The sequence below is a fragment of the Enoplosus armatus genome, chromosome 14 (genome assembly GCF_043641665.1).
Source record: "Enoplosus armatus isolate fEnoArm2 chromosome 14, fEnoArm2.hap1, whole genome shotgun sequence".
NCBI classification, from domain to species: Eukaryota; Metazoa; Chordata; class Actinopteri; order Centrarchiformes; family Enoplosidae; genus Enoplosus; species Enoplosus armatus.
Window position 1 is genome coordinate 6,537,196 of NC_092193.1, and position 13,767 is coordinate 6,550,962.

Sequence of the window (13,767 nt, forward strand, 5' to 3'; positions counted from 1 at the left end):
AACATTTGTTGAAGCTCACAATCTACTGAAAAGACAATAAAGCATTGTTGTTACACCAAATAAGGAAGTATGTCATGTTTTATATGTTACATGGGATCTGCCAAAAGGGTAATTCAAAGAAATGTACAGTATGTTGTCCTACATAGTGACTTAACTTGTGTTTGAGGTCAATTAAACCCAGGTGGTCTAACTCCCTGTAGATATCTTGTGAATTAACTGTTAAAAAACTTCAATAACAGAAAATCAACACCAAAAATCCATTAAATTTAACCAGGTTTCACAGCTGCGATCTCTCCCGAACAGAAGTGAAGCGTCATTTTCTGTAGCAGACTTCTGAAAGTCTTCATTTTAAAATCATGTTTTTAAGCAATTCTCATAAAATTATGAGAAGTTGTGACATGTCATGGCGATAAAACAATTACACAAATGTGTTTTTGGAGCGTTTGAAGGGGCAGACATCACCATCACACAGCTGCCATCATATTCATGATAAGACTGCACAGAAAGCTCTGGCCTGCCTTATTTATTCATCAGGTAGTTTGATGACAGATTAAAAAAAAAAAATAAAACCTTTAATCTCAATCTATTGATGAAGATGTGTGACATAAGCTCCATGATGGCTTGTAAATGGACCCTTGTAGAGTAGATTGCCGTTGCCAAGGTCAACTTACTTTAAACCTCAGCTAAGCCCACATCGATGAGAAGTTCTTAAAGTGCTCAGAAAAATGAAAATTAATTAACATCTAATGATCATATGCTGATGAAAATCATGTGATATGATGGAAATCCAGAACAGCCACTGAATGTAACTTGTGGTGAAATTGTTTTCTCAACATAAACTGGACATTTTAAAACCTTATCCTCCTCATACATCTAATATGAAGACAATGCTTCTTAATATACTTATTTAAGTTACAATATGAGTAAACTCAGTTGGCTTGGTGTTCCTGCACCAGACTGTAATGTACCAATGTCATATTTCATTGATCACCATTAGTCATTTTTTCTTCCCCCCAAATCTATGCTCCACTGGATTTGATTGTGATTTTTTTTAATCACAACACTAAATAAGCTATAAAAGCCTTTTTCATGCTCAACTTGACACCTTAATTTATTCACTTAATATTTTCTTAAAATCTTTGCCAGCTGGATTCTTAATCATAGTTCACCTTGCATGTCCTTTCTGATCAAATTCACACATTGATCCTATTAAAGGGAAACCCGGGCTGACATTCAAGAGGGACCTCATCAGTTGACCTGGCAAAACAGGACCGCATCGTCACAGGCATTGGGGTTTTTTGTTGTTGTTTTTTTCAGCTCCGATGAATCAATCATGAAGCCTTACTTTAATATATGCAAATATTTGTTCAAAATTAGTCTTATCTGAGACGGCAAGTGCAAACAACGTCAGGATATTCTCCCAGCAATATCAAACAGAGGGATGGAGAAGCAACTAATGACAAAGTCAACCAATGTCATTCCCTTATTGTTTTTGCATGCATAAACACACATGGCAATTTCACTTGTACCAGCAGTTTTTATGGCTAATTAAAATGCAGCCAGATTGACATGGGTCTACATTTAGTCTCCAAATGACCTTGTGTTGTCAAGGATATATATGGCTCCAGTTGTCGTTTTTCTACACAAGTACACAAAACAATGGCTGAAGCCTTTCATAGAAGTGCCACATGTCTTTTCGTGGTCTTCGTGTATTTTCACGGCTACAACAGTTATGTTGCCAGGAATGCATGAATACCAGTCTGAGCAGAGCTGTCATGGGAATTGATGAGAATGTAAGCTCCTCCAATTGGATGGAGGAATGAATGGATAACATCATTGTTTGCACCCACGAATGCAGACAGAGAGAGAGAGAGAGAGTGTTTGTGAGTGTGTGATTGAGGGCTGTGTTTCAGAGGTCAACAAATATATCGTAGTAATATCTTACTCCAGTGGTTCCCAACCTTTTTGTCTGATCAGATGAACTAAAGTAGCCCTTCATCAGGTTCCAAATGTGTTCATTTGAATTGATTTCTTTAAACTGAATTTTATATAGAAGTCGATATATTGTTGCAGCAATTTCTTCATATAATTTGACTTTTATGTTTCGGTAAATTTGCTCACGTTTGCATTATTACCACTACCACAGTAGCAGAAGCTGTTCATTTAACATTTATTAACTAATTTGATCTACTTCAAACATTTGTCCGCTATGTAGCTTTTTCACAAATTTTCCATTACTTTTAGCTAACTGTTTCAACTTTTGAGCCATTACTTTTAGCTAACTAGTTCAACTATTGATCCATTACTTTTAGCTAACTAGTTCAACTATTGATCCCTTACTTTTAACTAACTAGTTCAACTATTGATCCATTACTTTTAGCTAACTATTTCAACTGTACATCCATTACTTTTAGCTAACTGTTTCAACTTTTGAGCCATTACTTCTTGCTAACTAGTTCAACTGTTTCAACTTTTGATTCATTACTTTTAGCTATCTATTTTCAACCATTACCCATTCATATCGCTAACTACTTAGACCTTTCTACTGCTTGCTAGCTACTTTACTACTGCTAACTACTCACGCACTCTCAATAACAACATGTAGTGTTCAGATGTTACAGCTAGACTCAATATGTGGAAATATCTTTCAATCAAATCACAGTTCCTATTTTGTCTAATCAACTGAGATTCAGTGGGAGTTACTGTACTACTCCAGATCTGTGATAGCAAAAACAGGGCCGTGCAGCAGTTACATCATTAGAAATACTGTATGTTGGCCTGACATCTTTTCTTTTTATCCAGTGACCTTTCACAAGCTTACTTTCATCACGCTCTCAAAGCAAGACAGAAAAGCAGTGACATCACACTGATTGAATGGGAGGAAGTGGCTCCAAAATTGACGCCAGACCAGGATCAAAAGATTCCATATTAAGGCCTTAAAGGTTATGATATGGCCGACTGTTTCAGTGACTCACTGCTGCTGATTTCCGAACAACATCCTGAGCTTTCGAATAGGTGATATTGACATTTCGTCGTGGAGAGCCGCCACCAGCCAGGGAAGAACCTGTTGGCCTTCAGCAAATCTATTCTCCTTCATATTTCTCTCTGCTGGAACAGTTTACTTCAGTTAAACATAAGAACGATGAGCTAAATAACACTTTGTAGTAATTGACATAAGTGGCAGTATAATGCTGTTTGTCAATAAATGCCAATCACCTCACCCTATGTGAGGAGTCTTGGTGTGACTGAATAAATCACAGAACTTAATCTGCACTCCAAAGAAAGATTTATTAAGCCTCTTCTCATGTGGCTGCCAGACAACAGTGATTTTGTCATTTAATTTCATCGTGATTATCCCGTGCCTTGATTGTCAAAAGCTCAATACAAGATTGATTAGCTGTCCTTCATTATGGGAAGTCACTGGCTGCTAGTGATGCTAAACGGTTTTCTAAGCTTTGGCTTACGAATGCAAAATACCTTTTTGAATGGAGAACACGGGTGCCAATGTGTGCTCACCCAGTTGTTATATCTTGCACAGTGTCTCATTTTAAAGCAAAGTTATTGGAGCACGCAGCAATTAAATAGGATCAGCAAATCCCACAAAGCCTGCTAACTGCAGTCATGGGTGATCCCGGGTGTACAGCTGACCGCTAGTGAGCGAGTACCGTTCGGATAATTTTAATTAATTGTCATAGTGGTTTAAGTGTGTTTTACTTGACTGTACACAAGAGACTGTTTGCATTTCATAAGTGGATCCCTGACATTACTTTGCTTATTGAATTAAAATTAGTTTTAGTCTGTTAATTACTGATGGAAAATCTTTCTGTTTATATATAAACAGTATATATATCATATATCTAATATATATAATCTTCACTTGATGTTAGACAAGTGACACAAGCAGACAAAGTGTATATTGTATCATCACTAGAATAGTAACATCACCACAGGAAACTTGAATTCAGGTCATATGACACACAGTGATGCAATATCCTTATAGGTGCTTTCTTTGACAACATGTCCCATGATCACTATCTAGGACAAAGACTTATTCAGGAGGGGTTCATCCATCATGAATGTGTTAGTTGTGTGTGTGTGTGTGAGAGAGAGAGAGAGAGAGAGAGAGAGGGTGAGTGGATAGTTCAGCAATCACTTTGACTAATGTAGTAACAGGTACAAACCAACAGAGGTCACTTTTCTGCCTTTTCCATAGCACCGTCAATCTTCACCGTGAGTGGTAAAAATGTGGGTGACCTTCTTAAATGTGGTGACATCTAAACCTTCTTTGTATTTGAGCAGCAGAGTTGGCACAAAATCTCTTTAATTTACAGGGGCAACCTGGGGGTATACCAACAGAAATTAGGTGTACAGATACATTTACTCATCCTGTCTTGCTCTACTGCTGCATATGCTGTATAGAACAATATGGAAAGTGTATTCAAAAATTGATTTAATCAAATTGTAAGACAAAACCTAAACCTTATTTTGTTTTGAAGTATAATTTGGATGACAACATTTTGTAAACATAAAAGATTCCACTAAAAAATAGTTGCATTGTTCAACAAACTCTCTTCCAAGCTTTCTGAGCTATGATTACATACTGTATATGTACGCTTTAAGTTGAGTAATTTGTTCCACACTAGCCCACATTTATTCTATTTTAAGAAACAATTTTCAATCATATGCATTGCATCACAACACCTAGCAGCCCTGCTCTGATCTGATGGAGTGGAACAACATTCAATCACAGTCCCTTATTTTGCAGATCTTAAGCCCCCCCCCCCCCATCCACCATTCTTTCCACTGACTTTACACACCTGATCCCCATGACCTGAATGCAACGGAGAGGGTGGTGATCTGTAGCTGAACTTGTGCCCCCCCCTCCTCCACAGGCCAAACAAGATCAACTGACCAGTAATCAGCCCCCAAATGTAGATCTGTGAATTTCTGCGTGAGCCGAGCGACATGTCCTGACCCCTTCACTGTGGACTGACAAATGTTTAGACATGACACAACAGTTACTTCTTGTTTATTTTTAGTCCCACTTTTACATAACATAAAATACAGGAAATATTAATATCAATATTGAGCAATGGTCATTTGTCTTGAGTGAAAGTATCTTAATGTAATCAGGCAGTCGGTGGCGACAGCTAGCTCTCACAGCATGACTACCACATGCCAGGGGTCAGATTTGTGCCACCATCCCATAATGATGCACTCTTTTAGACGCACACACACACCCAAACAAACACGCACACACAGTCGTAGTCCCTCACGTGGGCTTGAGGTAGTTATAGAGGGCACTGAGTCCTCCTTGCAGCACCTCCTGAATAGGCTTTAGGAGGGGGTTGTGGATAATATGAAGTCCTTTATCTAGCGGGTGGCAGGCCAGCCTCCTAAGCCTGCTCAGCAGGTACATTTCCACCGGCACATTTTGCAGATCATTAAAGTCAACATTGAGGAGTTCTAAAGACTCCAGAAAGCACAGTGTCTTAGGCAATGTGTGGATACTGTTTCCCTCCACGATGAGGATCTTCAGGTTAACTAAGTCCTGGATCTGGTCCGCAATGGTCTCCAGACGGTTGCAAGCCAGGTGAAGAAAGACCAGGCCCTTCATGCTGTAGACGCAGGTGGGGATGTGGACGATGCGGTTGTGGCTGAGGTTGAGTTTGGTCAGATTGTTCATGTGTGCCAAGCTGCCGGGGAGGCCTGTGATCTGGTTGTTGGCCAGGCTGAGCACCTCCAGGCAATCGCAGGAGCCCAGCTCCTCGGGGACCTCGCTCAGGCGGTTACGACAGGCAAAGAGCACACGCAGCTTCTTCAGGAGGCCGATTTCGGGCGGAAGGCTGGACAGGTTGTTACCCCACAAGTTGAGGACCACCAGGTTGTCCAGAGTGCCCAGGGCTGGGGGCAGAGAGCACAGGCAGTTCATGGACAAGTTTAGCTTCTGCAGTTCTCGGAGCTCCCACAGCTCAGTGGGGGTCCCATTGAGCCCCCGCATGGCCAGGCTGAGGGTGCTGTAGCCAAAATGCACTGTGGCGTGTCTGCGGATCCTCTCAGCAGCTGAGGACAGGCTGGGCTGGTCGTCTCTCCCAGCACTCTTACTCCTTTGACTCACACTCACCTCATTCAACTCCTTGTTGGAGAAGCTGCGAGACTGCTTCCCACCCATCGTCCTCGCAGTACTGTTGATTCTGTCGCCTATAACAAGATGTCAGCATGCGATTAGCTGACTCACCAACACTGAGAGGATTGCTAAAGATAATGGCTGCTGATTGATCTCCAGGGTTCTTGAACGAGCTGCATAGAACATGATCAGTTCTACAGGTTGTTGTGGAACTCCTGATGTTTGGCAGCAAGTTACCCTGAATCTTGGCTTAGTTTTCTCAGCGAGAGTTGCAGGCTGCTGTAACTGAGCTCTATGGGGACTCGTGGTCGGCGTCTCCCAGACCAACTGCCTGTCTTACTGGATTTCATACCCCAGCTGGTCCTGTCACTTTGCAAGTCCACAGATAGCACTCTGCTCCCCACCCACTGCAGGAGGGCAGGACTGGGGATAGGATGCTGTGTGAGCTCAATCAGTTGAGGTCACTGCCATGATCTCATAGCCAAACACACAGAAATACATTGGTGCTCACAAGCGCTGTCACACTTGGTACACAACCATGTTCATTTTCTTAGCTGCACCTGCTATCATTTGTAAGTGCATTATATTTTGCATTTAAAATAATTCAGATATTTAACATACCATCCCCGGCTGACCATAATCTCTTCTCACTGTTTTTTCTCACGTCGGCCCCTGCGCCTTTGCGCATGATCTCTTGTCTCGACTTAAATATGGCACCAAGCTGGCAGCCGTGAAAGCACTGAATCATCTCTCAAAACAGTAACAGTTCTTAGAGGTATTAGTGGAACCTTATGCACAGACATGTGCTGGTTTAATCTCAAGTGCAAAAGGACATGGAACATTCCAGTGCGTTCCTAAAAAACTCTGCCGCTATTCAAAATCCCATTCATGTGGCCCCGAGGGGAGAATCTCTCTTTATGTAAAAGCATTTACTGCAGTGCATTTACATTTTTGAATTTGTCTTTCCCCCCAGCAACTGACACACAGAGGTAAAAAGTCCTCAGTGCTTTTTCTCTGGAGAGTTCTTTAAGTATCTTCATAGCATTCACTGAAAGATGTTTGTTCCACTTCCTTTCAAGAGGTCAAATTAAAAGACAAAACATTCAAACATTATATTTTACCAGTATTTACCTTGAGTCGTGTGAATAGTTTCTACTGCATGTCTGGCGGTCATGATATCCCATCATGCATCTGTTGACAAGGCAATGTAGAGATTCCATATGAGGTACTTACTTGAGTATTTCCATGTCATGCTACTTCGCACTTCTACTCCACGACAGTTCAGAGCTATTGTACATTTTACTGCACTACATTTATATGACAAATTTAGTTACTAGTTACTTAACAGATTGAGACTTGACAGACAAAACATATGATGAGCTTATCAAATATAATGCACTGGTGTGAATTAAACTACCCAAAGGAATATACAATTGTTAAAATGAGCTCCATCTTGACCAACTACAACAGTAACACAACACTCACATATAACAATATAAAACTCACTTGAGCGACTTGAGTGAGGTCAAGTCAAGTCTTTTTAGCCCCAAATCATAAGTTTGTCCCACAGGTCTTTATAATCTATACAGCATGCGACACCCTCTTACAGGACAGACAGACATGCAATAGATGCCGACTGAACAGAATGTACAGAACAGCATGTACGGAGCTGCTGGGCCAACCATGTTTCAAATTTTCAAGTCTGAATATTGTTCTCTGTAACACTTCAATCCATTATCATTATAGTCCCATCTAAAGTCTCTATCTATCTATCTATCTATCTATCTATCTATCTATCTATCTATCTATCTATCTTATAACCATAATGTACTTATAAGTACGTACAATTTTTAAACTATTATAACTTCTCCCATGAAGACATATTTAATATAGTAATTACAACTTGATTATATTATGTTCTATATTCCCTATCTGTTTATATACCAGCATACAGTTATGGATGCTTCACAGGAGGAGGGGAAGTTAAATAGTGTTACCTTGTTTTCAAATAATTGTAAAACAACATATTAGTAAAATTTAAATTCTGTTAAATAATAAAATATAATATTAATATAAAAAAAAAAATTCTCTTAAAATAAACACTATTTTCTTTCAGATTTACTTTATTGCACATTTCTAAGAGGTGTCACTCGAGTGATTAACATGTTGTTTGCAACAGGAGAGGTCCACACTCACGAGCCGCCAGCACGTTATATAAACGTTAGGGGTGCAAATGGGACCTTGGACTTGATCCACTTTCCTTGACAGCCTTACAGACTCTGACCAGGACTTAGAGTGGCCTTAGTCATCATTCTTCTCCCAGTCCAGTAATCAAAGTACTTGGATGACAGTTAGCAGTGATATCCAACTCTGGGGACTCGGTGGCTCTGCTCTGAGCATGGCTACATCAGCACTTATGAATGACAGATTGAATCATGTGTTTGCTGAATTGGACTCTGGAGAGAGGCCTGTTGGGGTGCATTGTCCATTCAGGCAGCTGCTTGTGCAGCATGTGTCATCTGGACATTTATTAAGTAAATGTTAACACATTCATATCATAGTAATTCTGTGTATAAACTGGTTTCTGGCTGATTGGTACAAGACAAAGTCTTTACACAACCCTCAGTCTTTAGGAGGAGATCTATGTTGCTGATCTCACAAACAGCAGGATTGCTATATCCTGCCATCTTCTATTTACATGAAAAATGACACCTCAGCTGTAACCATCAGCCCCCCTCCCCATGTGCAAACACATCCCCGGAAAGGCTCAGAACACATGCTGTCAAATATGCAGAAAACCCTTGGCTTCATATGCGTATCCCTTATTATGGGTTAACTGTAGGACTGCAATACCTGGAAAGAGCTGAGATGGATGGACAGATGGGGGGGGGGGGGGGGGGGGGGGGGCTGGATAGAAGCTAGATAGGTAGGTGGATGAATGGACAGCCCGAATAATGCTCATTTCTGTGACAGAGAAATGTCATCATGACATACCTCTCCATAACACACCGTCGCCAAACACTTCGTCATAATCTTGTGAGGCATGAATCTTCATTAAAAGCGCCTTTTTTTTTTATCCTGTGCATGCTTTCCCCCCCCCCCAAATGAATCTTCCTTTCTACCAAAGGAACAGATGTGTGGAAACAGCTTGAGATTCAAATTACAAGAAAATGGGATTTACCATTCCTCTTGCATTCGCACAACACCTTAATACAGAGTCCCATTAGCAGCAAATGAGGATGAGTTATTCACTCTGAGAACAGTTACACCCTCCAGTCCTCAGGGTGACAAAAATGATCTCATTTGAGAAAGCTCATCTGGTTATGTGGCACAATAATGACTCTGGATGAGCTACCTTTAGAGACTCAAGTTCAAGATATATACCATTATTACTTGTTCATTACAGTGGAGGCTTCTGGCGATGACAGATGATATATGGCCTTGCTGCCACAGAATCTGCCGTAGGTGTCTCTGTGCTGTTGAAATGTAAGGAGTACCTGCCAAGACCCGAGGCTCTTCAGAGTCTATATTGCAGACGCATTACTCCCTGAAGCCAACACTCTTATTGAAGAATATGTTCCTTCTTTAGACAGAATACAAGACAAGATCAGGTCTAAGAGACAAGAAATATGCATTTTGCAAACCCATGGAGCATTCCAGACAAAATTAGCAGCATAAAATTGGAGAGAGCATGCGAATGGGGGTGGATGGCGAGCCACCTGAGCTGATAATCGTCTATTATTCAGCAGGTGCAGATGTGAATATTCACACCACTGGACACTTTCCATTTTCCATTTGTGCACACGTATACGCACCCTCCCAGCTAATGGAGTCTGTGGAAGTGGTCGTGCATTTTTTTTTGTCAAAAAAAATTGAGGATATGTCACACATTTGAATTGCCATCTGGAAATTGGCTGCAACACCGCTCTGCCCAAACCTCCAGGTGACAAAAAGGATCTACTCAGCAATGCAAATTAGCGGGGAGGAAACTTTGAGGGAGTGTCCAACAAGTCTGCTCGGAGGCTGAATACGAGTCCAAGAACATTTCATTTCAATGTTTCAAATGTTCATTTACTTACCCGGTTGGACACACTGAGGTTGCCCGTGGCTAGTTGTGCAAAATGTCACCATGGAAATTACTTTATATCAAGGCGGTTTTAATGTATTCAAGCCTACTTTAAAGACAAATTGGTGCTAAAAGAGAACAAACACAAATTCATAACCCTTCTACATCTTCTTTAGAATATTTTTCACCTCCTTATCAACTCTAACTGAAGCACCTCCGCTGAGTATCTTGTAATCTCCTAATCTCTCTCCCCAGGCCACACGCCCGGTAACTGTAGTTAGATCTGTAGTGAAGCAGCCAGATTCATCCTGAGATAAACTGGGACAACATGATGAATAGATAATAAAGGCACCCAGGGGAGAGCACTATCCGGGTTAACTCCACCGCATAAAGATACCATTTGTAATGATGGCTGGAATCAACGGGGAAGTGCAGTGAGCAAAGCTAACTGGGCTCCAAAGTGACCAAATCAGTCCAGACTTTGCTGATGCAGCAGATGGAGAGTACAAACCAATTGTGGCTGTGACAACAACAAGCAGGGTGATGAAGTACCACCGAGCAGCCTATCTGGGTCTCACCTGCTCCCTGCCGCTGCTATAGGCTACAGAGTGCCAAACAAAAACACTTGTACAGTGATCATGATGAGATAAACCGTCAATGCTTTGGGATGGCAATGATGTCGATTGATTTATTTGGAGTTCAGGCTCTGAAAGTTCAGCAGAGACCCAGGAGTTTCTTCTCCTCCGAAGCTCCGTCAGATACAGAGTCTGCTGCCAGCTATGTGTATGATCTGCTGTGTGTGGGCCGGGCACCAGCCACCATGTGGCTATTCCCCTGCGTGGCACCTCAGACCACTAAGGGAATGTATTATCAAGTGAAACCTCAGGTCCAAGCCTTAACAAAGAATCTCCAACCACAACGGGGAATATACTGTGATGAATTTGAGTTGAGTTGGATAAATGTAACCCTCAAAACAACATAAAACAATCAAACGCAACCAGCACACATCGCAACAACAAAAAAGCAAATCAAATCTGCAGGAGAAACATAATTCAGCATGAAGGCTGGTTCTTGACCTTGGAAATAGTAGTTTGAAAATAAAATAAGATAAATAAAAAACTCAAGCTCCATTTACTAGCTTTTTTGGGAGCTTTTAACCACATCTAACGGATCAAGTTTGCTCATTTGTCATGGAAGTCATAGTGTGACTTAAGTTTGAAGACTAAAAGAGTAAAAATAAGGTTTTTAAGCATCAAAATAGATAGTGCAGCATTAACTTTGGGACAAGTTCCCAAATTCCAGACAGCTACTGTCCACAACGCAGTTTGTGGCTTGACTTGACATATGGCTGCATATGTAATGCACAAACTAGAATCTAGGACTGACTTGGCCCCCAACTCAGATCTTTTCAGCAATTTGAAAAGCACCATGATCATTGACTTTGCTTATTAAATGCTACATATATGTTCATGGTAGCAGCAAGAGTTTGCATTACGGGGTTAGCAAATTAGTAAATGAGCAACGCAGCAGCAGGGCAGCAGAGCAAAAGAGAGGAGGGAGCACTGGCAGTTTTAAAAGACCGCCTTCTTATCAATATGTTGTGAGAGTGCAGAAAGTCGCCTACTTGAACTATAGGCTTTGGTGGTGTGTTGGAGAAACTCACATTACAAAGTTTTAATTTTTGACACAATAGTTTCATCACAAGTTTCATCACTGATGATTTTCCTGTTCATGTCACCAGAATTTGAAACAATAGGATCTGACAAGCTCTGTCTCTAGAAATTAGGATGCTTGCCAGGCCATCACTGCCAGCAAGCCATAAATGTTTCATGTGGTGCTGATATGGTAATCATTGGATCCCTACAATGACACCTTGTGAGAGTTGGATAACGATGGCTGTCTTTCAGGCCTGTGTGACTCTGGACACAGTCCAACAGCTGAGGCACAGCCTGAAGTGTGAATCTGCCAGTTAAAAAGGTCGCATGCATCCAAAAGGTAGATAAAAGTCTCAAAGGTGAGCAAAGTAAAGGTGCAACGGGGGTCCTCCGGGAATCATGCACACATACAGAGTCGCTGAGTGAAATATGCCACGCAAATGCATTCCCCTGAGTTAAATATGCATTCCTTTTCATGAGGTTTGCGAGTGGGTCCAGGTGCCCGTTGGTGGCACAGACCCAGCTGGAGGATGTGGCGGACTCGCTCTGCTGGCGCTCAGGCTGGCATACTAACAGAGCCAGGGGTGCTTTCACAGTGAGTTGAAAGAGGCTGGCGCCGGTGCCACACACCCAGGGTTCAGAAACACGAGCTCCAGCTGCATGTCCACTAGCTCGCATAGCTAAAGAAGGACTAGAGACTGGAAAGTGAATTTTCAACCCGCAACATGGTGCGTGACAAGAATATCGGTCTCGTGACATTAACAATCACGCACAACCCCAACCACCTGAATCACATCTCCCTCTCGTCGCATGCGAGATTCTTGGAGATTAATTGTTGGGGTGAAAAAAGGACATTTTCCAATCACAAGGGATGAAGCAATAAAAGGCCAACATGTCTAAAAGAGCTTAATGTATTATTTCTCTGAGGCCTGTGTAAGCCTTTTATTGAAGTGAAACAATCTTGTCAGACACCTGTTGTTCTTGCATGGGGGTATTTATTGTTGGCCTATGTCAGCACACTGTAATCCCTGCCTAGAACATGGCTGTATTACCAGTGTGACCTATTCTTGGTCATCATAATTTCCTGAGAGTGTGTGTGTGTGTGTGTGTGAGAGAGAGAGAGAGAGAGAGAGAGAGAGAGAGAGAGAGAGAGAGATTGAAAGAGGGAGAGGCAGTATTAGCGTTCATGTGTATGAGTGTGTATTTGTGTGTGTGTATATCCAGTGATTGCAGGCACCCTTCAGCCGTTTCAGTTGAGCTTTTTTTTTTTGACACCCAATGTCATGCAGAACAAATCGCCTATTGCTGACACCAGTGATTTCTTGTCTCCAGTGCTGAGAAGTGTGTGTGGAGGCAAAACAGTTGGGTCTTACTGACGGGGAGTCGGACAGTTCTGTGATTAAGTAGTAATGGCCCGCGACGTGGCGGGGGAAACAGGGGATTTCATTGGTCACAGGGCAAGAAAAGCTGCTCACCCTTGGGTCTATGGGCTATTTTTGAGGGAGTGTATAATTATTTCAAGCAAAGTTCTAGACTGGCACTTGAACTGTAGGAGAAATCTCTAAAATTTCAGCAGTTTTAAGACCTTCTGACTAGAAAATCCAGTTTTTCAGACTGCATCATTGGTGTTTGTGAAGAAGTGACTGAGACACATGAGAAACATTAGAATTTAAAAGCAAAAAGGACTCTCATCATCTCACCACCTTCGCCACGCCTGCCTTGAATTCCAGCGCCTGCCGACGGGCTTAGCCCACTAATTGTGGCCGGAGTTTGTTGCGTGCCTGTGGTTTGGTTTAAGGCCACAGTTATATTAAGACCTGGGTATTTTAACATCTATAATGTAGTACGCTATCAGCTCAGATAATCAGGGATGTGTGCAGTCTGATTCATGTGTGAGGTTGTTGAGGTACAGTGTTTAG

General features: G+C 41.7%; 1 protein-coding gene across 1 annotated transcript; it reads right to left on the reverse strand.

The window, feature by feature from the left end:
* Nucleotides 1–5,272: 5,272 nt before the first annotated feature.
* LOC139297025 (leucine-rich repeat-containing protein 30-like) lies at nt 5,273–6,172 on the reverse strand. Its single transcript, XM_070919607.1, has one exon. The coding sequence runs from the start codon at nt 6,170–6,172 to the stop codon at nt 5,273–5,275; it is 900 nt and encodes a 299-aa protein (XP_070775708.1).
* Nucleotides 6,173–13,767: the final 7,595 nt, after the last annotated feature.

Coding starts and splice junctions, on each gene's coding strand:
- LOC139297025 (XM_070919607.1), bottom strand. CDS start 6,172: ATGGGTGGGAAGCAGTCTCGCAGCTTCTCCAACAAGGAGTTGAATGAG.